The 23,606-nt window shown below is 43.2% G+C and overlaps 1 protein-coding gene across 1 annotated transcript in view; it reads right to left on the reverse strand.

The window, feature by feature from the left end:
- nfatc1 (nuclear factor of activated T cells 1) overlaps positions 1–23,606 on the reverse strand; it is a 51,050-nt gene that overhangs the window by 18,204 nt on the left and 9,240 nt on the right. The window contains exons 4-7 of the mRNA XM_080788298.1: positions 19,987–20,189; positions 18,061–18,233; positions 14,648–14,788; positions 5,685–5,740 (exon numbers count right to left, since the gene is read on the reverse strand). Of these exons, the coding sequence (XP_080644424.1) occupies positions 5,685–5,740; positions 14,648–14,788; positions 18,061–18,233; positions 19,987–20,189 (573 nt within the window). The remainder of the gene's footprint in view (positions 1–5,684; positions 5,741–14,647; positions 14,789–18,060; positions 18,234–19,986; positions 20,190–23,606) is intronic.

The following is a 23,606-nucleotide window of genomic DNA, read 5'->3' on the forward strand; positions in this document are numbered from 1 at the left end:
TATAGGTTAGAAATAAGCCACGACCTTTGCTGCCCGTCTCTCTGTGACATGTAAACAAAGCAACGCACGCGTCACGCACGTGCATGTAGCGGAGCTACGTCAAATACCCTGAAGGGATGCAACATTCTGATTGGTTCAAAAACACACAGCTTTCTGTTTCGGAGTGAAACTTCAAAATAGAATGCTCCTAACAGCCATTGCACAGGGTCTTTAACCAGAGCCATCGTAACCAATCAGCTCTAACCCGCATAGTGTTCGCAGTGGTGGAAAAAGTACTCTGATGTCTTAACCGATTCCATGCCGCCACTAGAGGCGGTATTTAATCAAATGCGCGAAAAGAAGATTTAAGACCTTGGCCCACCCATAGATGGGCCCACCAGGGGCTCACAACACGGCCGATCGCTGGGAGGAGGAGGATTATTAGCACGATCATGGATTCAAGTTTTAAAGCTTCTAAACATCCTAATTTGTCCCATTTTGAGCAGAGAAAGACATTGTAGACAAAACATTGTAGATCGTCTACCGGTATTTTCAAATGGCCGAAATGTAGATTGTCTATTTTTAAATGTATGTTTTGTAATAATAATCAAAATCCACAAAGTAACTAACGTTTTCAAATAAATGTAGTGGTGTAAAATAGACAATAGGCCTATTTGCTTCCTAAATGTAGTGGAGTAGAAGTAAAAAGTATTGGAAATTGGAAATACCACCACTGAGTGTTAGTCTATCGATTGATTGATTGTTAATAATATATGAAGCCCCAATATGCAGTAGCCCTCAGTAACAGTAGGCAACAACATTGTCCCGGGATAATGGTAAACACCACTGATACATTCTGGTCTCTGGTCATGTAATTAGACAACACGGAAAGTGATAACAAACTTTTCTATGACAATATTTGTTAGGTGGGGACTTAACAGCAATGTAACTAAGACACATTGCTCGCTTTCGCCATAGTTTACACGGCATCAGCATCTTCCAACCTGTGGAATATTGACACACCCACTTTGGTTCACAGTTCAAGGCATGAAAAACTTACTTTTAGGGTTAGGATTCGGAACCAATGTGTTAGAAACACTCTGAACCAGTTCTAAATTAGGCAGGAAAACAACAACGCAAATAACAACCGGATTCACACTGGTGGAAAAGGGGAGACTTGACTAAGTCCTCTTTTATTCATCGGATATTCAAAAATACTAATAGCCATTCTAGGCTCACAATGCATTGCAATACGAAGCGGTGTGAGCTTGTACATTGGCAACAACATTTTCACCTATAATGACATGTGCAAAATAGAGACACCATGGCTAATGTGGTTAAGATACTATCAAACATGTTTGACTTTGTTGGAAAGGTCAAAACGAGAACAACACTGCAAGACTCCACCTGAGAGTCATGGTGAAGCACACACCAACTGAGTTAAGACAGGTTACTCTGACTCTGGAAATCTGTCTAAAGACTTTAAATCACTTCAAATATAGCCAAGTGTAAGGCCAGCATTACGCACTAGAGGTTCTTATCTGACAACTGCAATTTGTTTTATTTCGTAAGAATGAAAAATTTGGGGGAAATTTGAAGGCAGGTCTAAACCCCCATACATCAACAAGTAATCTGAATCATCAGACCTAATGAAACCTGATGTAAATAACTATTCAAGATCACCATTTAATCCGTACCGTTTCCCTAAATCTAGTTTTTAGAGGAAGGTCCGTCCTGGACAATGACAGAGACAGTGAGGTATTCCTGAATGTGCAGTCTGCTTTGCTTTGTGGTGCAATAGAATAGGTACAACCTTTGCCAAGGCACTGTCAAGTGTTTTAAATGGGACAAGTCCAGGAGACTGAGGCTGAGAGAGCAGGGAGCCCTGTGTGTGTCAGAGCATCCCACAGCTGTCTACCTGCTGTGTGTGTGTGTGTGTGTGTGTGTGTGTGTGTGTGTGTGTGTGTGTGTGTGTGTGTGTGTGTGTGTGTGTGTGTGTGTGTGTGTGTGTGTGTGTGTGCGCGTGCGTGCATATGTGTGTATATACTGTGGGGAGACAGGAGCAGGTGCAGTGTCTCATATGTAGACACCCTCTAATCCCCTCGTCCATCTCCCAGACTCCCAGAACACATTGCTCACTCCCTCTCTCACTCCCTCTCTCACTTTCACTCGCCATCTCAGTCCTCGCAGCATCTCCAGGCTTGCCGCCCAGCTATTCTAGGCCAAAGCAAGGACACTCTTTTACACTTAACCCATTCTGACCTGAGATCAAATTAAAAAAAATGTCTTCTACATCCTGACAGTTATCTGAAAAAGCTATGTTTCTATGTCAGTCGTTGTTCGATTTTTCAAATATAGCAGACATACAAGCTCCGCTCGTAGCGCGCCACTCTGCGCGCTACTCGCTCATTATTATTATTATATATTTTTTTACTATTTTGAAAAACATATAAATTTGTTTTTCAATATTGTAAAATATGGCAAATAAGTTTAGGGATAAAGGGTAAACACAGCGCAAGTGAGGCTTCAGGCAGCAACGCATCACTCTTCTATGGGCTAGACCAGGGCCACATGTGAATAATAATAGGGCTAATAAAAGTTACAGGTATGGTGTGTGCGATATTAATTGTGAGATTACCATAATGACGGTAATCATTAAAGGACCACTTTTCAACCTATCTTCAGTGATGGGCAAAGCTACTTGGAAAATGTAGTAAGCTACACTACCAGTTACTCTCTATTAAATATAGCTCAACTACAACAAAGCTATCCCCAGATAATTGTAGCAAGCTATACTATAAGCTACATGGCAAAAGTAGCTAGCTACATGGACACTACTTTTTTTTTAAATATTTTTTATCAACTTCATGATCAAGTTTCCACCGAACAAATAGCCTAATAGGCAGGCAAAAATGCTGAGTTTGATTGTTTATTAAAAAACAAACTGGAAACAAGCCCTCTGTCTGGCTTTTGGTGTCAACTTTTTCACATTTACTTGTATTAATGTACCTTGCGGTGTGGCTGATTCATGTGTTCAGTGTTGGGAAAGTTATTTTTTTATTAACTATATAGTTCAGTTCACAATTACATTGAACTAATTCAGTTCATAATTCAACATTTTGAACTAAAGTTCATGGTTCCAAAAAATGAACGATTTTAGTTATTTTTTGTTCTTTTTTTTAAAATTATTATTATTGCCACAGCCTAGCCATTTGCGCACCAGCTGAGAGACAGGGATTTAGACTAGAGAATACGGGTGGTCTCTCAAGACAGCCTGTTGCCTCGGGGAGGCACTGTTTTACCGAATATTTGAGGATGGGATTCTCAGATTGAGAGAATGCTGACAGGCACTTAAATGAGATGTTAATGTCCTGTAGGTAGACTTAGAAATAAAACTAGTGTTGACTAATCAATACAAGTGGCTCTTATTTTGATGGGGCAGTTTCTGCACAAGAAGTCCGTTTGACTTGTAAACAAGCTACGATGAATGAGCTGTCAAAGTACTAGTCGATAAACCACGTTAGCGATCAAATTTACAATATGAAAACTTTCACTTAGACAATAATGTAGGTTACACACACTGGAATTAAACATGGAACCTGCAGGCAGCATTAGGTGAGTAATTAATTGTGTTGTGCTAGAGATAAAAGGACAGCTGCTGCGTGGGATCCTCTTGCTGCTTAACAACATAACTGTTTGTGTCAGACTCTTCTTATCTAAAGCAACCAATAATTTTTTTCCAGGGATTTTTTTCCCCCACAAAACTTTATTTAACAGTCAATTTGTAACGTATAGCTTTTGTTGAAAGCTACATCACTACTTGGGTCTAAAAATAGCTACACTACAAAAAACGCTACTTGGCTCAAAAGGAGTGAAGCTACCATCAAGCTACTGATAAATGTAGTTAAGCTATGTAGCTTCGCTACTTGTAGCTAGCTACTGCCCACTAATAATCATGATAAAATGACACGTTTTTTTCTACTCGGTCTGTGTCACATAGGAGGGCTGTGGGCAGTTCAGAAACCAACCCAACAGTGACATCAATGGAGAATCCAAGCTAATAGAAACTGCAGGCTTTCTAGTCCTGAAAAGTTGCGAAAATGGAAGCCATCATTCTCACAATAATAAACCCTGTTAGGGTCCATTTGGTTCCATTTGTACACTCTCAGAGTTACAGACCCATAAGGGTCCATTTGGTTCCATTTGTACACTCTCAGAGTTACAGACCCATAAGGGTCCATTTGGTTCCAAGCCATTTCCCTGGGGACCCCCTGGAACTGCCTCAAGGACCCTGGGGGTCCCCGGACCCCACTTTGGAATCACTGCTCTATGTAATGTTTGTGTGTGTGCGTGTGCGTGTGCGTGTGCGTGTGCGTGTGCGTGTGCGTGTGTGTGTGTGTGTGTGTGTGTGTGTCCGTCCAGCTGATGGTCGTTAATTTCCGCGCTTCGCGCGCACACTGTGCGGCCCCCGACACACAATCATTCTACAGTTGTGGCCCCCGGCCTAATCTAATTGAATACCCCTGGGCTAGACTATGAAGCAATATAGCACTGGTCATAACGGGCAACGGATAATGGATCTCAAAAAGGCAATGCATGTGGAACGGTGATTGGTTTCATTATTGTAACGCCAAACCACACGCAGTGTTTTAGGGATTTAGGCAGGTGACCAAAATAGCCACTTCAGTGTTCCCCGCCCCTTCCCCAATGCTACATCCCCAAATAGTGGCTTTGGAAAGCTCGGATGTAAATAGAGTCCTATGTAGAAGAGAGAATTGGACTGGCCCCGTGAAGTGAACGGAGTTGTTGTCGTAACTCTGTCTTACTCTATGGCTCTGCTCAAACCATGCAGCGAGGAAGCAGGTGCTTCTTACAAAATGACAACAAAAGATGTCAGGGAAGTTATATTGTATCATAGGATAAATATGTTGATATTAACGTTAAGGTAACGCTTTGGTTAATGGTTCAAATTTGGTAAAACAATCGAGTTGTCATAGCGTGTTTTTTTTGTTTTTTTTAACTTTATGCTCGGCACTGTCGGCAGTGCAAAGACGGATGGAAACGCCAAGCTGAAGATATAATGATAAACAACTGGTGCAACATAAATTAACGGTGGATTAGCAATGGCTAAGAAGACTCATTTACACATTTATTTTTTTATTTACAAACACCGCAATGATTGACTGGGATTTACGTGGCGTGTCATTCATGTCAATGAGCATGTAGCGGCGCTGCTGCACCACCAACAGCGGGCTGCGTTTTAGGTAAGAAAGAACTCTTATTTAATAATGTACATAATGATATTATGATAATGACGGCATTCGGTCATTTTGGGTCCTCGAAAATACATTGTGTACGGGTAACGGTCCTCATATTTATTATAATAGGCGGTTCTGTTCGGCTCCGGTTCCGACAGCTCTCTGTGCTTTTTGGGCTCTGAGACATAATTCTAAAAATAACAGCGGGTCCATCCGGTCTCGGCTCCATTGTTTGCCGGTCCTTTTCAGTGCGGGTTGGTCAAATTGGACCCGTGAAGACCTCTACTGGAGAGGGAAGTCTGGAGCTCTCTGCTGGAGCTGTTGCCTCTGCGACCCAACTCTGGATAAGCGGTTGAAGGTGGATGGATGGATAATGATACTAATACTAATACTAATACTAATACTAATACTAATACTAATAAAAATAATAATAACTTAATTACTTACAGACTTCGAGGAATCCCTGTCAACCTTGGCCTCAGTCTCCCACAGGTGGTGACCATCTAAAAAAAAAAGGAGCAAAGAAAATAGTGAGACATTTCACAGTATAAGCCATTACAAAAAAAAAAGGAAAAAAGTACAGCCTACTTGGATTCCCATTCAACAATGATGAAATCATTGTTGAAGAAATGCGACGAGTGTTGTTATTATTATCTGTTACATCAGTGATATATAAAACAGCTGTGGAGAGCCAAGGCTATCGCAAACGTCATTTGTCTGACCCAGAACTCATGAGCTCATATCCTTAGTCTGAGTCTAACTCCGTAACTAACAACTGTATGGGGGGGGGGGGGGGGGGTAGCAGACAAAAAAAAAGTTCAGATCGAGAAAGTTCAGATCGAGACAATTATAAAAACAGAGGAAGACAGAAGAAGACACAAAGACAGAAAGAAACTGAATACTGCTAAGAGACAGTCAGTCAGACAGACAGACAAAGTTTACAGATGGATGGCACAGACAGACACAGCCGGATGGGAATCTGATGCAATTCTCAACACTGAGAAAGAAAGAGAAGAAGAGTGACGTCGTTGGTGGATAGCAGAAACCTTAACTTCAATCCTCTGTGCATTCCCAACACGCATAACCGATTCAGACTGGCTCGGCTCGTTAAAAGTGCTATAAAATAAGGATTCCGATAACCAGTGGGCAGAGGATGACTGGAAACTGACGACTTAATCCTCATTTTTCACCATTGTGAAGGCTCCTCAGTCCTCATACATACACACACACACACACACACACGCAAGTACGCGCACACACACACGCAAGTACGCGCGCGCACACACACACACACACACACACACACACACACACACACACACACACACACTCACATGGACACACCAATATCAGCCTTTTCTGTCATCCTTACATAATAATGTTTATGGTAAAAAGGCCCCATCAACTTAAACCTGTCCCAATAAAGCAGCTTTCTCCATCAGGCAATAAAACTGGGAAATCTGTTGGAAAACCTGTGTCCCTCACTGAAACCAAAAAATAAGAAGCTTTTCTGAAAAGAAAGACATTTTCACAATTTTCCCACAGTTTTATGACATTAAGGAGGAAACCATTGCACTTTTTAATAACTTTTTTCTTTTTCTTTACAAGGCTCCAAAACAGACGTGAAATCACTGTGAAAATGCCCTGTTGCATTAGGAGACGGCAGCTGAGAACTAAATGTCTGGCTGTGGCCATTCTGCAGACCAGCTTCATTGGAGGACAATTAACTGAGATGGGTATCGTACTTTGCTCAAACGAGAGGATGCCTGCATGGTATTTGATGTCCAGTTAGAGTTGCATAGACAGTGTGATGGATGGGGCGTCGTCCCTGGTCTGCGCTGTGAGGTGACAGAGATACAAGGCACACGATGATGCCTCCTATTATGTGCGAGGCACCGTCCATTCACCTCCACCTCCTCTTTCTCTCTCCATTTACAGTATCCTCTCGTTTAATTTACTACCATCCATCCATCCACACAGTATAATAATTTAACTTTATTAATTTGCAAGGGTCTGTCTGTCTCTTTTTAAGAACTGTCTCTCTGCACAGACTAGTTCTTTGTCTGTCTGTCTGTCTCTCTCTCCACCAGAATGGAAGCCCTTAAGGAATACATACATCAACCCACAGGAGATAAACATGTTTTTCAGATCATCCTGTCTCTATTTTGTTTCAGACACAAGTACACTTTTTTGCAGCACATATTAGTGCAGAAGCAAAAAATATCAAACAGAGCAATTTGTCCTCTTTTTTTCCTTGCTGCCAGGAAAATTGTTTTCCAGAAATGAAAAAAAAAAAAGCTTTGGGACTTAAAATGTGTGGGCTACCTCTGTTTGAAAAGAGTGTACCGGATAGCTGATAACCACAGAATGTTCCAGAGCCATGGCAACATCTACACATCACTTCCACCAATTTGGTGAAAGAAAAACACAATAAGGTTGCGAATACAAGCTGCCAAAAAAAGTTTTCTCCGACGGGTGGCTTAGAGATAGGGTGAGAAGTAGGGATGTCCCGATCACGTTTTTTTGCTCCCGATCCGATTCCGATCATTTTTAATTTTGAGCATCTGCCGATACCGATTTTTCCCGATTCGATATTTATATTTTATAGAACACGTTTATACCATATCACAATAGTACAATATCTCAAATCACAGACAATTTCCAGTCTAATATCATGATATGGATATAATATTAATACTATGGCTGTCCCAATCACGTTCTTTGGCTCCGGATCCGATTCCAATCACCCGATCCGATCGGGACAACCCTAGTGAGAAGTTCAGTCACACGAGAGAGACTCGGAGTAGAGTCGTTGCTTCTGTGCCTGGAAAGGAGCCAGCTTAGGTGGCTCGGGCATCTGGTTAGGATGCCTCTCGAGCGTCTCCCAAGGGAACACCTTGGGATCCCCCAGGAGGAAGTAACTAATGTTGCCCTGGAGAAGGAAGTCTGGAGCTCTCTGGTGGAGCTGTTGCCCCCACGACCCAACTACGGATAAGCGGTTGAAGATGGATGGATGAAAAACAGGCAACATCAGTTACAACAAAGTCTCTCTCTCTCTCTCGCAGTCACTATCCAATATTTTATCAAAGTTTGCTAGACCACTGTAAAATCCCCCCCCCCCCCCCCCCGAAACCACCTCAACCATATAAACCCTACAGTACGCCTCTTAGTACGACTCACTCAGTGCCCAAACCCCATTTGACTTGGCCACATCCCAGAGTTGCAGTTGAAGACAAGTCTGATAATTCACATTTCTTTAGCTGTGGTCTATACAAGTCATTACCGTTGCACGGACAGACATAACACAGAGCAGTCAATGACACAGCAGGATTGGTGTACTGTACACAGCCAAGGCTGGCTTGTGGGGGGGAGGGATAAACAGTATACAATACGGCTATTTGTCATGCAGGGTTTATAAAGGGAATCAAACGGCTCCTTGTGCTCCTTAATTGGGGTTGGGGTGGAGTAACTCTGGTGCCCAGAGCGAAACAGCGGGGTGGCATGTGCCCAAATCCCCTATAACACACGGTAAATATAAACACATGCGCAGCCTGGGCCCATGATGTGGCACGTTGAAAGAGGTCCCTTGTCCTCCTCATCTGATGACTGAACCTTCTTCTTCCCATTCCTTGGTGCCCTCAGAAAACATAAGTATCATGGGTGTTGCATGCACGCAGTTGCAATTGAGACAAGCCAGCTCTCCAAAACTAGCTATGATAAAGGCCAGCCGCAGAGGACATACTCAAATACTGAACACTCTTCGGCACAGTGCAGTGTAGCTCCTTAAGGTGGTGCTGTCTCTGCACAATGTCATCTGCATATTGTGTCATAAATCTAGCGGCTATTCATCAAAAGTTGACCCCCGGGCTTCCACCATCAGGCCCGTGAGTTTATGAACCACACAGTGTAATTGATGAAACTATGAAGACTCTGTTTATGCGACTATAATTTATTTGTTTATGAAAACAACCATTGTTCTCAGAAGTGTTGGGGAGGCGGCCAAACCGCTAAACGGCTTCGAGTGGAAATCATTGTTCTATGAATGCAATGAATCCGATCCAAAGCTCTACTGACCATGTGCACCACCAAGGGGAAAGCGAACCCCCTCCCACCAAAAACGAAACCATTTCTCTAAGGAGACCCACAAACCACTAGCAGGCAAAGTATACATCTTGCTCTCTTGTGTGTGTGTGTGTGTGTGTGTGTGTGTGTGTGTGTGTGTGTGTGTGTGTGTGTGTGTGTGTGTGTGTGTGTGTGTGTGCGCGCTCCAAGAAGAAACCTCATTCACTGCAGCATTTACAGTGCTTTCATCTTGGTCAGGCTCTTGCAGGTTTTGCCTGTTAAAAGGAGGATGGTTATCTGTAATTTTCTACGGGTAATTCCAGACAGCACCTGGCAGCTTCCATGTGTACTGTGTGATAATCTTTGCGCAATTCAATTTTAAGGTCCTCTTACTTGCACGGTTACAGTGGCCAAGAACAACTAGACAGAGCTGCCGGGGAAAGCCGGTCAGGAATGCATTGGAGAATCACGGGGCAGGCCCCTACCTGCTTGGACCTTTCCTGCTTTGGCTCACTGACACAGAGACAGTGAGACTGGGGTCACAGGTCACAGAAAGAGACACATCCTGGGCTGGCTGGCTAAACTGACTCGGGGCCTTCAGTTCAGAGAGAGACCATGAGTTATTCGCCATGATACTGACTGCTGTGGAGTAGGCAGGCAGCCATCCAGAATGCCTGGCCAGATGTGAAAGCGTTCTTTTCATAAGGGTGTTTCTCAATGTCTGACTCCTCCGCAAGGATTCCCTTCAGGCTCTTGCAGTAATTTTCAGCCATTATCCACAATGGTAGAGAAATACTGAGCAGAATCCTGACTGTACATACTGTAAAACCTGAGTTAGATATACGAGGACGTTACACAAAAAATAGCCGACATCAAGCTCACAACATGTTCTGCAACACACTGTGAGTTTGTAGATCCTATAATAGTCTGTGTACGACACCCCAGTGCAACTATAAATTGGATGTAATCTACAATCTTGATCTTTCTGTCCGTCTGTCTGCATGTGTGATTGTCACATCCAACCAATTGACCTCAAACTTGCCGTGTGTGTCCCAGATGACTCGGGGTCAAACCAGCTGGTTTCCGACGAACAAAAAAACACAAATATCTGTGTCTGATTTTCCGTGGGTCTGCGGAGGCTTCGCCGATTGGCTGAGCTTAGCATTTTTTCCACGGGTGCAAGGGGTAGTCTGATACAACAACTACAATGGGTATTGCATTGAATTCCCAACTCGCATCGTTCCTGTGTAGGCCGGTGCCCGCGGTTACCATACTTGGCACTCTAACAACGCGTACAGCAAGTACTCCGATAGCAGGTACAATAGGTATTCCATAACCAACTGGGGCATGCATTCCCAACTTGCATCGTTCTCGATTCAGATTGTTCCTGACTTGCATGATCCCGAGTAATAATAACTTAATAATAAGTTAATGAGTTGTAGTAGTAAGTAGGTCAGAGAGGCTTATTGTCGTTACATTGTCGGACATTGAGGCGTGGGAGTCTATCCCCGCTACAATGCACTAGACCAGTGGTTTTCAACTGATTATGAACCAGGGACCACCACCCTGACTGAGAATCAACCTGGGGACCACCACCCTGACTGAGAATCAACCTGGGGACCACCACCCTGACTGAGAATCAACCTGGGGACCACCACCCTGACTGAGAATCAACCTGGAGACCACCACCCTGACTATAGAATCAACCTGGAGACCACCACCCTGACTGAGAATCAACCTGGGGACCACCACCCTGACTGAGAATCAACCTGGGGACCACCACCCTGACTGAGAATCAACCTGGGGACCACCACCCTGACTGAGAATTAACCTGGGGACCATTGTTGTGGTGTGGGGGAAAGAAATTAACCTTCCATATTAAACTCATGTTGCTATTCATTGTAACTTATATGAGTAAGCAGACACTTGTGATTGATTATGGGCACATTTCCTTATAATGGTGACTCAACCAGGCAATCCGGTATGGTTTCCCTTGAGATTCTACCTCCCTTTTCTGTGGATGTTCTTGACATCCAACTTCCCAGTAACTGACAACATCGACGCGTCACCAGATCATTTACTGCATTGTTTCTCAACTTTCTCTAACCCTAACCCAATATAATAAATTCAAATACGAATCTTCACTTTCCTACATTACTAAATGCATGGTCAGGGACCACATGCAACACCTTCACGGACCACCAGTGGTCCACAGACCACCTGTTGAAAACCCATGCACAAGACCCCTGTGAAATGGATTGCTGAGGTGGAGCGCAACACCTACCATCAGCTTCCAGTACTAACCGCACGACTTGTCGTAACCAAGCCGTGCTACTCATACGCCGAGTGTGCTGTGCTTGGGATCGAACCCATGACCTTGTGGTCCAATGGTGATACCTCTACCGACTGACCTACCCAGACACAAAAGTTATGATGTATGGGATATTGTACTGCGATGCTATAGAGGGTATGCGCATGCATAAAGCGAGTGGCAAATCGAGTGGCAAAGTGAGTTTACTTTAACATTGTTTAATGCAATCAGATTTTTCTGTTTGGATGTATGGGCTGTCAAGGCCAGAAAGTTGTTTTTTGCCACTCAGTAGGCGTTTCCCACATAACTTCCGGGTTTGATGATGATGTCATGTGAATACCCTCTATATAATCATACACAATACACAGTAATATATATTTTTTATGTTTCCTATCCTTTTAATACTATAATATATCATGACAAATACTGTTCACATATTCAGACAATAACTCTGACAACTACAAATCTGGCTTAAAGGTCACTGTAGGAACAGAGATATCCCCCTATGTGGACAATTTTACTACTTTCCTGAACCAGACTGGACTTTTTAAGCACAACAACTTCCACTCAAACCAAGCCGGTTCATTTATTGATATTTTCGCAGTAGGCTGACAGGCAATGGGGAGAGAGATGGGGGGTGACACGCAGTAAAGGTCGTTGGGATCAGAAGTATTTTCACTCAGAAATATCTACTTTATAGTATCCTTATCTTTTTATGCCTTGACACACATACTTTGTTTTTCTTCTTATTTGCATGATTTGACTATCGTTCTTTACCCAACTGTCAAGTAGCACCTTAAATACCTCAAACACCAAGAGGTGAATAAAGGTGTGCAGAGCAAACCCTAATTTCCCAAATGGAAAGACTGGGTTTAATCAGTGGCAGCATCTTTTGGGCAGGTTGGGGCTTGGGGCAGGGAGAATGAAAGGGAGGTCAGGTTGAGCGAAGCTCAGATTACAGTGCTGATGTCTGCAGTACTACAGTATAGTAATCGCTTATGACTTATTGGCTGTAACCAGGAGTGACAACTGAGCTGATGTTATCACAGATCTCTGTGTTGAGAGACAGGGAGGGGCAGACGAGGATGACTGCTATGTATTTTGAGGCTGGTTGCAGACGTGGGAGCAGGTGGTAGCATGGACTCTCTCTTGCTCTCTTAAGGGAGATAGGGATTCCCTTCTGTATGACGCGTGGAGAGCAACAATCACACAGATGCACACAACCACACCCACACAAACACACTGATATGTATGTATGTTTATTGCACATCCACATTGACACACACGCAAACATAAATGCATGGTTGCAGTCTTGCATACAAACGTCCAAGAGTATGTTAATTTGCCTTGTGAGACTTGTGGGTGTTCTTTGCTGGAATATATAAAGGAAAACTGCACATTGGTAAGATAAATGGTTAAGCTCTCGGCAGCAGAGTCCACTGCTCTGGATTTATGAGGCTGATCGTTAAACAGTTTCTCAGTCCTCTGCTTTTGGCATGAGCAAAACAACAATATAAACAGTAAGATTTAAAACTAAGGCATGTAAAACAAAAACAAAAATCCTAATCCTATTTTTACAAGTCTGTACACAGTCACTAGTTAAAATATGTATAAATACCTATGGGACATGTCTCCATAGGTGAAATAGTATGTTTCTGCAATGGATACCATGTTGTGTTGCTTTAATTCACTTTATCTTTACTAGTATCTCATGACGATGCCCTAGTTTCTCCCAGAGGAAAGAAGAAACCATCTACTGTACCTATTTGTCTGTCTACTTGAAGACCAGCTGTACAGAAGATTCAATGGGATCCATAGGGACCTTACACTACAGTTTACAGAGTTAATGAAATTGGATATGGAGGCACATCAGATGCAGCTTGGATAAAGGGTTGGAAGGATTTGGAAGGGGGGGGTGGGTGTATGGCAGTGGTGGAAGCCTGGCTTAAGGGTGTTTCCATGGTAGGTTTGCCCAGGAATCCAATGTGAGTGCCAGACGTGGGGAAACCCTCATCAAAAACAAGGGAGCACACCCACCATCAACAGCCGGCCTGCAGAAGCACAGCACCCCGGCCCTAAAGACAGTTGGCTTCAGAGATGTTCATCGTTAACCCGGAGGAATTCTGACCCGCTGCGGACAGACAACTGAGGAACTATTGAGCCAAACTCAAACACGTCGTATAGAGTTCTATTGTTCGGAAAAATCATTCACCTCCGTCGACACAGAGTGAATAGATCATCAACCTTTCCTTCCAGCAATAGAGATCGTAGAGGCGATAACAAAGCCTTCCTCGCGCACAATCACTTCTTGTTTTGGTAAACAACCCCACTGCTCTATTGTGAGTCCGCCCCACAGGACTTTTCTTTTTCACAGGTGGAACAATGTGACGGCTTCCCTCTCCACTGGGTGACTCACCGGAGGCTGATAGCATTGCACGTGTTTACATCGCTCAGCTTCGGCCCAAACGTTGCTTGTCTAAAGCTAATCAAGGAAATTGCTGTTTGTAAACCACCTCGAATCAACATCTGGGAACACTTGCTGCTCCCACCAAACCAGAAGGGCTTAGAGTAAGAAAAAGAGAAACAAATACTGCTGGGGGATGACAGACACACACGTGTGTGCACGCTCGCTCACGCATGTGACTACACAAACACGCACTCACCGCAGAAACACATGTAGCGTGTACAATGCATAGGGCACGTGCATGCAGAAAATACACACGTATGCGCGCATGCACACAGCATATGCTGCGTTTGTGATCCATTCCTCCACTGAACAGGCAATGGAAACTTCTGCAAATGTAAATGTGCTGGGTTAAAAATACAGCGCATTAATGTGCACCACATGTGGCACTCTGGCAGCATGGAGGATATTTTGACGGCGGGGGAAAGAGGAGGGAGGGGGGGGGGGGGAGAAAGAGCGAGAAAGAAGTCCTGGGGTTACTCCTGTGACAGAGAGGGACACACACACACACACACACACATACACACACACCTCTTAACAGCTCAACATTCGCTCCAAAATACCCTCCTCTACCTTGGGCCTTTTCCACGAACACCACCTTGGAGTCGTGCTGGAAGTTGTGTCCGTTAAGGAGCATCCTCTCCCCACCGGGGGCAGGGCAGGTCTCCAGACTCTGCTTGTCCACCAGAGGCAGCTCCTGGGCCGATCTCTGGGCTGTGGGAGGAGAGAGGAACTGTCCTCAATGCTCAGCTAATACACACCCACTCCCCATGCAGACCCGAGCATCCCGATCCAAGTTAGAAGCTTTCAGTTACTTCTGCGGCCCTGCCCCCTTTTCAGTTAAGAAATTAGACTCTCCTTTGCCGTTAAGAGAGAGAAATGATCTGTGTCGTTTTTATTTTTGTTATTCTGTACCAGAATAACTTTTTCCTGAAATTATTTCTGTGAATTGTATTCATTGTTTTTTCTGTCTGCTACTGTGAATAGTTTGGAAAACTGATGATTCATTTCACTGTGACTAATATGGATAAAGGTGAAATATAGTTGTAATTAATTTTGTGAAGTCTTTGGAAACAATATAATATCATTCTGCACAAACGTTTTGGTCAAAACTGTTGCTTTATGGCAACAGTTTAACAACCCAACAATGGTCTATTTCAAGGGGCTGAGTTCATAGTTATAGCACTGTTTTTCAGTTACCTCATAAGACTTGATCTGTATGGTGGCTATCAGTGCCAGAACCACATGACACAGAAGCTGATCTGCTGGGGTTTGTCCCAGTTCACTGAAAGGTTGTACAGCATGAAGTCAATAGATGTTATTGAACAAAGGCTAATTGACCATTAACATGGACAGACATTACAATGATGATTTAGAATGATGCATGAGCCCACGAGGAAGAGTTCATGAGTAAAAGTGTATTTAAAATGTTCTTCTTAAAACCGTGGTCACAAAGTGCTTTACAGTGGGTTACATTGGTACATTTAAAAAAAAAAAAAAAAGACAGTACAAATGGCCTACCGTAGTTAAATCTTTGGGGTAATGCAACTGCAAATTGATGTATTTACATTTATCTCTGCTGTCAAGAAAACATTTTTAAAACAAAGCAATACTGCCTCAAAGTTGGTATTGTGACTTTATATAATTACTTGCATGAGAGGGGGAGAGGTCGTGGAGTTAGCTGCTTTAGCAGAGAGTTTGATGGTCCAATGGAGTTAAGAGGTTTTGTCCGAAGCGCTATTTACAACTTTTCATTGGTTCAATATTTTTGTTAACCAACACACAGACGTAAAGGGTGTTCAATAGCACAGATTTATTATTTTTGCCCGACAGCAACGATATTCACACAGTGGTTGACAATCAAGTGAATGTTGTTGTGGCGGGTCACAAGATGATTAGCCTGGAACAGAACTATGCTTTCTATGGCATAGGCAGCTCCAGGCAGCAGAAACTAGACACCTGCAGCAGATGAGCCTGATTAATTAGAGAGACGGAGAGAGAGAGAGAGAGAGAGAGAGAGAGAGAGAGAGAGAGAGAGGAGTGTGTGTGTGTGTGTGTGTGTGTGTCAATTGAATAAGGCTGCAGACCATCAGTAATGTGCAGATAGAGAGAGAACAGTTGTATGCCACAATTGAATGTGTTTTTGGCTAGACTTTTTTCTTCTTCCTGGAAATAAAAACTTCTGGGTTTCCGAGGCTACAAGATGATATACTCTGTACAGTATGTCAGTACGAGTATACGGTATCGTATATACTCGGTACAGTATGTCAGTATGAGTATACGGTATCGTATATACTCGGTACAGTATGTCAGTATGAGTATACGGTATCGTATATACTCTGTACAGTATGTCAGTATGAGTATACGGTATCGTATATACTCGGTACAGTATGTCAGTATGAGTATACGGTATCGTATATACTCTGTACAGTATGTCAGTATGAGTATACGGTATCGTATATACTCTGTACAGTATGTCAGTATGAGTATACGGTATCGTATATACTCTGTACAGTATGTCAGTATGAGTATACGGTATCGTATATACTCTGTACAGTATGTCAGTATGAGTATACGGTATCGTATATACTCTGTACAGTATGTCAGTATGAGTATACGGTATCGTATATACTCTGTACAGTATGTCAGTATGAGTATACGGTATCGTATATACTCTGTACAGTATGTCAGTATGAGTATACGGTATCGTATATACTCTGTACAGTATGTCAGTATGAGTATACGGTATCGTATATACTCGGTACAGTATGTCAGTATGAGTATACGGTATCGTATATACTCTGTACAGTATGTCAGTATGAGTATACGGTATCGTATATACTCTGTACAGTATGTCAGTATGAGTATACGGTATCGTATATACTCTGTACAGTATGTCAGTATGAGTATACGGTATCGTATATACTCTGTACAGTATGTCAGTATGAGTATACGGTATCGTATATACTCTGTACAGTATGTCAGTATGAGTATACGGTATCGTATATACTCTGTACAGTATGTCAGTATGAGTATACGGTATCGTATATACTCTGTACAGTATGTCAGTACGAGTATACGGTATCGTATATACTCTGTACAGTATGTCAGTATGAGTATACGGTATCGTATATACTCTGTACAGTATGTCAGTATGAGTATACGGTATCGTATATACTCTGTACAGTATGTCAGTACGAGTATACGGTATCGTATATACTCTGTACAGTATGTCAGTATGAGTATACGGTATCGTATATACTCTGTACAGTATGTCAGTATGAGTATACGGTATCGTATATACTCTGTACAGTATGTCAGTATGAGTATACGGTATCGTATATACTCTGTACAGTATGTCAGTATGAGTATACGGTATCGTATATACTCTGTACAGTATGTCAGTATGAGTATACGGTATCGTATATAGAGAGTTGTTCCTCAGCGTTCATTTATCCATTTGGCATCCACATTTGGGCATGTAATTATAGCCAAAAAATATATTATACTTATTATAAATATAACAGCCCAGCAAGCCAAATTACGTCATGATGACGTTATGATGATGTCCTCTTGTAACGTTCAGGTCGTTCAGGACTAGGCCAGATCATAGCCCATATGGGGATGATCTTTACGTCATTTCGAGGACGTCTTCACCAGTTGAAATAATATAGCCTATTCTGGGCCAGATCTGACTAGTTATGAATATATGACTTAAATTGATCGGACTCTCTCTGATTCATCTAGGGACATCCGTCTTAGTTGGCAGAATTTATGTTTGGTTGAAATCAGGTGATATTGTGGGCCAGATCGGACTAGTCTTGGTTTGACTTGATCGAGACATCACTAATTCGTCTAGGTCCTGACCGTACTTGCTGGGAGACTAACTACAAACTCACAACAATTTGCGATGCAAAGTGTTGTAAGCCATCAGCTATTTCCCCCTAAATAACCTTAGGGCTCACTGTAAGTTTGTTAATACTCACAGCATTCGATGGGGTTGGATGAGGCCTGCAGGGACACAGTCCTGCCTGTGGGATGGCTGATGTGCACCCGGAACACCATCCGAACGCGGGTGTTCTTACGCCCAATGTCAGTCTCGCCCTTGCGGAGCTCAATGTCCGAATTACGGAGTTTCAAGATCCCTGCGCAGTCAATTCTGGATGGGAGACAGAGATGGAAAAGTTGAGGCAGATGAAAACCTGTTATCAACCTTTTAATCCATTAAGACCTGATGCCGATCCAAACTTCTGAATCAGTAGGAGGACCAGCAGGAGATTAATACACAACAGAGATTTCACACTCTCCAATACAGCCAAAATCAATCCACTGTAATAAACAAACAAATGATCGCTTCATGAATAGCTTTTTAATGGTACACGAGAACCCCTGTGGGAATTTCCCCCAATATTGGTCTCTCTATAAAGGTCTCCCTGGCCAAGGAACCATATTGGCTACAATAAAATATGTATAATTGTTACAGTCCCTACACTTTTAATAAACATGCCACCCTCAAACCCCGCTCTTCGGTCTATGCCACATTGTCATCTAAGGTTTTACACCTAGCTTATCCACACTGAATTTGAGTTATTTTCCATCTCCTTGTTATTCGATGCTTCATTCCTTGTGGGTTTCCTTGAGTGTTTGTTCAGTAACAGGGGTCTCTCCATTTCTCCAGCTTTAGTAAACAGGATACCAATTTTATCCAATCAGGAAGGAGAACCCCACAAAGATAGTTAGTCAATAGTGCTAATTTCTTTCTTTCATCCCATATAATTTCACTTGTGTATTCTGCATGAATTGTATAAAAATACATCCTGGCACGAAAATATATTTTCTGTCCTAAACTGTTAGCAATCTCATTGCTATTAGAGAATAGTATTGCAACATAGAGCATATAGATAACATATTTGAACCAAAGAAAATATCACTCTCCCTTCAGTATAATAAGGTCTGGTTAACTGACAACCTTTATACTTATTCTAACACACCCTGAGATTCTTCACCAGACATTGAGGTCTCTGCTTTACTGGAGAAGCAATCAGGTGTTGATGCTCGGACCCCAGCTGTTCAGCTCGCCGCCTACGTAGACAACCGCATTCCGAGGTGTCTATTCAAGGCTTGACAAAGAAAAAAGAGATTCAAACGGCACAGTGCCAAAATGAGAAGAAACAACTTATTTTTCTCATTCTAGATCCATTGCAGGCCCGATTTCGAGTACGAGTTGAACGGATTCGTTCTCCGCTCTCAAGCATGCCAGCAGCTTTTGTGGCCCTGTGCCAGAAAAGCTGGAGAAAAACTGAAAGCGAAGTTGATTCATGGCACAATTTAATACATGCCTCTAATCCTGATGGCCTAAATCACGATGAATGCACATTTGTGAAATATCACAATGCCTCTATTCTGTGCTTTGCCACCGAGCATCTATACGTCACGTTAGAATGCATGTCAGAATTAATAAATCTCAGACAAATCCCTTGCCTATACCGTAACCACTCTGAGGCGTGTCCTCCCTGAAAGAAAGAGGAAACCCTATCCTGAGCTGCAGGAGTTATATAAGGGGAGCCTATGTGTTACATCCATTAAAACGTAGAGAAAGTGCTGATGCTAGCAGGCTGCTACCGCCTGGAGCTCAGACACAGCCCAGACCTCCGTTAGCCACTTTGAGGTTCCCTCTAGTAATCTGATCGCAAAGGCTTATAAAAATGGGAAACCCGCTCTTCTGTGTGCAGAGGGCAGTGTGCACGCACGCACACACACACACACACACACGCAAGCACGCACGCACACAGATCTCCTCCAGAACAGCTGGCTCGCATTACAGTAGGTGTCACGGACATAACTTTTCAGATAGTCACTCCATCATTGCATGGGGGTAAACCCGGGGAGGTCCTCTATCTATATCCACTCACATGGCTCTCATGTTGTTCTCTGGCAGCAGGGGAATCTCCAGGACTTTGGTGTTGTTTTGCAGAGCCTCGTGGCTGGGCGTGGATACCGTCTTGCCCGTGATGCGGTGGACCTGGTAGAAGGCGTGCGGCCGCAGGAGCCGGTCGTCCGCCGTACCGATGAACAGCTGCAGCGTCAGGGGCTCACTCTCCATGTAGCCATGGAGCTAAGGGGCAGAGGGGAGATGTCATGTTACTGTGCATGGCTCAAACCAAGGTTTCAATGTTTTTATTGGACAGGAATACAGGTAAGCGAGGAAGTAGGGCTGCAACTATCAATGACTTCATAAGATATTGTAGAAATGGTCAAAGAGACACATTCAAACACATTATATTTCTCTTTTATTCAGTGTGATTTACAATAGGTGCAATAATGAAATGAGCATCAACTCCTAAATCTATCCCTTTGCAATCAACTGGGGGTTAGGACTACAAGAGGGAAACCTCAAGTCCCCAGTTAATATTCATGTGATCTCTCACAGGGGATCAAATGTCATTATTAGGTTACAAGAACAGAGATGAAAGCTATGAAGAGGGGTATTGGAAAACCTTGTTATACCCACATAAAGTTTCACTTTAAAAAAATACTTTTGAAATTTTACCGTCTACTCAGGCTTATGTGAACACCCCAGACAGTTTTTAAGTTGCTTGATTCAGTATTTTGATATGTGATATTCATTTTAGCTGCCCCGCCCCCTTTTCTAGACATTTCATTGAAAACACACATCCTTTTTTCCTGGTGACTGATATTGTCCTTCTAATACCTGAGGGGGCTGTGTTTTTTCATTTACTGTTTATGCATTTTTAATACTTTTTTGGAAAGGAATGAAGAGGAGGAGGAGGAGGATGAGCCAAAAAACAGCCTGTGGGGGGGGGGCCTACTGACATCTCGTTACGCCACTGAAGGGTTTGTATAGGACTTAAAACTTAAAAACTGTCTTGGGTGTTCACATAAGCCTGAGTTTTTTAAAGTGAAATACTCTTTTAAACCCTACAGTTACAGTATATACTTAGTAGACAGTAGTCCCCGAAAGTTCTATACTAGCCTCCCTCCTGTTTTTACTCTGCACTAATTAAACATGGTTGACAAAAATAGCCCATCTACATTCTCACAACGCATGAGCTTGTAGATCAGCTATTGTCACTGAAAGTTTCCCCCCATAGAGTGTCGCAGTTCCGCCCCTTTCATGGCGACGCCAGGCCCAGGAAATGAATCCCAATGCATTTTTCCCATAGACATTTCAAAAAGTATTTATTTAAAGACCTTTTTAGCGTCGTACGAAGCCAATTCGAGTCGTGACAATTCATGACAACAAACACAATATTTTGGACCAAACAAATAATTACAACAAAAAAAAGTGTTGTAACCTGCCGTTTATTTCTACTTTCTAATTCTTTGTTTGGCCCAAAACATTGTGTTTATTGTCATGATTTGTCACGACAAAAGTTGGCTTTGTCCGCGGCGTAAAACGTCTTTAAATAAATACTTTCTGAAAAGTCTATGAGGAAAATGAACAGGGATTTATTTTCCGGGTCTCTCGAGGGGGCGGGGCTGCGACACTCTATAGGGATGCTAGAGTTCATGTAGTTAAGCTCACTTTTTTCCCAAACTTTTTTGGTCGTGCACCCCCCATTTCCCCCTGACCTAGCTGTACTATTTGGGCGGGATTTTCTTATATATATATATATATATATACTAGAATTTCGCCCCCCTTCGGGGGGCTCAATCCTAGTGTCGTTGCAGCGCAATATGGGAAGAAGGAAATTGCGGGAATTGACTCCAATTCATGTTTCAGCTGTGGTTTTAAACTCAGTAGTGTGCCCTGCACACAGCGCACACTCGCAATTGCAGCTGGAGGGCGACGCGACACACACACACACACACACACACACACACACACACACACACACACACACACAGCGATGTGTGGATAAATCACTGAGATTTGGGAAATGTGTTCAGAAGTACAACGATTAAGCACGCACAGGCAAATGTCAGAAGCATCTGTTTCGGTTTCCAAACAGGAAGTTGTAAATGTGCTTATTAGACGGAGGCAGCGTGATGCTGGCATCTATTGTGATGCCAGCATCACCACATTTCACATAGAAATATAAGCACCCATTTACTCGCTTAGCGGAGACTGTGGGGTGGTAGAGGACATCTCCCCGGACGCGTGGGTATGTCCAGATAGTTGCCTCGCGGAGGCCTCTTTGTCCAGTGTCCATTCTGGGTCTGGAAACGGCACTTTTTTGAGTGTTGACCCCAATAGAAGGTCTGCTGCTCGGAATTTTACACCTCTCCCGCTTAGCGGAGACTGTGGGGTGGTAGAGGACATCTCCCCGGACGCGTGGGTATGTCCAGATAGTTGCCTCGCGGAGCCGTCTTTTGTCCAGTGTCCAGTCTGGGTCCGGAAACGGTAATTTCTTTTGCATTGACCCCAGTAGAAGCTCTGCTGCTCTGAATTTTACACCTCTCTCGCTTAGCGGAGACTGTGGGGTGGTAGAGGACATCTCCCCGGACGCGTGGGTATGTCCAGATAGTTGCCTCGCGGAGGCCTCTTTGTCCAGTGTCCATTCTGGGTCTGGAAACGGCACTTTTTTGAGTGTTGACCCCAATAGAAGGTCTGCTGCTCTGAATTTTACACCTCTCCCGCTTAGTGGAGACTGTGGGGTGGTAGAGGACATCTCCCCGGACGCGTGGGTATGTCCAGATAGTTGCCTCGCGGAGGCCTCTTTGTCCAGTGTCCATTCTGGGTCCGGAAACGGTACATTTTTTTGCATTGACCCCAGTAGAAGCTCTGCTGCTGTGAATTTTACACCTCTCCCGCTTAGCGGAGACTGTGGGGTGGTAGAGGACATCTTCCCAAACGCGTGGGTATGTCCAGATAGTTGCCTGGCGGAGCCGTCTTTTGTCCAGTGTCCACTTTATAAAGTCCATGCACTCCAGTGAATAGCATTTATCCATTTAGATAACTTTTTTATGTTATTTAATTACTTATTTTTACACAGAAACATAATGTGTGTCTTTACAATAACTGTAATGTAATAATAATACTAATAATGTAATGTAAAAATTATTTAATTAACGAATTAAATAACCTTATTTTATTCTGAAAGCAACCGGATGTCTTAAATCTGCTAGCTCTCAGACCGGAAGTTCTAAATTTGCTCATGAGACGGAGCCTTAGACGGAGCCAACTCGCAGGCAGTGCGAGAGGCTGGTTACAGGAATCTATAGGTCACCCGTTTTGGTGTGACACACACGGCTTCCACATTTAGCTTGATACTGGGTGAAAGTGTCCTTCCAAAAATTATTATTTCGCTCGAAATTCTTATTCACAATGACATCGAGTTGAGGTGTTTGTGTTTTAGGGTAATTGTTGCATAAGCGCTATTTCGCACTATTTCTCCCTCCCCTCCCCTGTGTCTGAAGCAGCTAGCATGGAAGCTATATGGATTATGGAAGCTTTCCCTCCGATTGCACACAGCCATGCCGTTATCCACGCGTCCATCCGATTGCTTTTAATGTAAATGTCCCATCCACTGAGCAAAAGCGATATAAGCGCCTTATTCATTCATTCGAT

The sequence above is a fragment of the Protomyctophum bolini genome, assembly GCF_963924005.1.
Source record: "Protomyctophum bolini genome assembly, chromosome: 17".
In the NCBI taxonomy this organism is placed as follows: Eukaryota; Metazoa; Chordata; class Actinopteri; order Myctophiformes; family Myctophidae; genus Protomyctophum; species Protomyctophum bolini.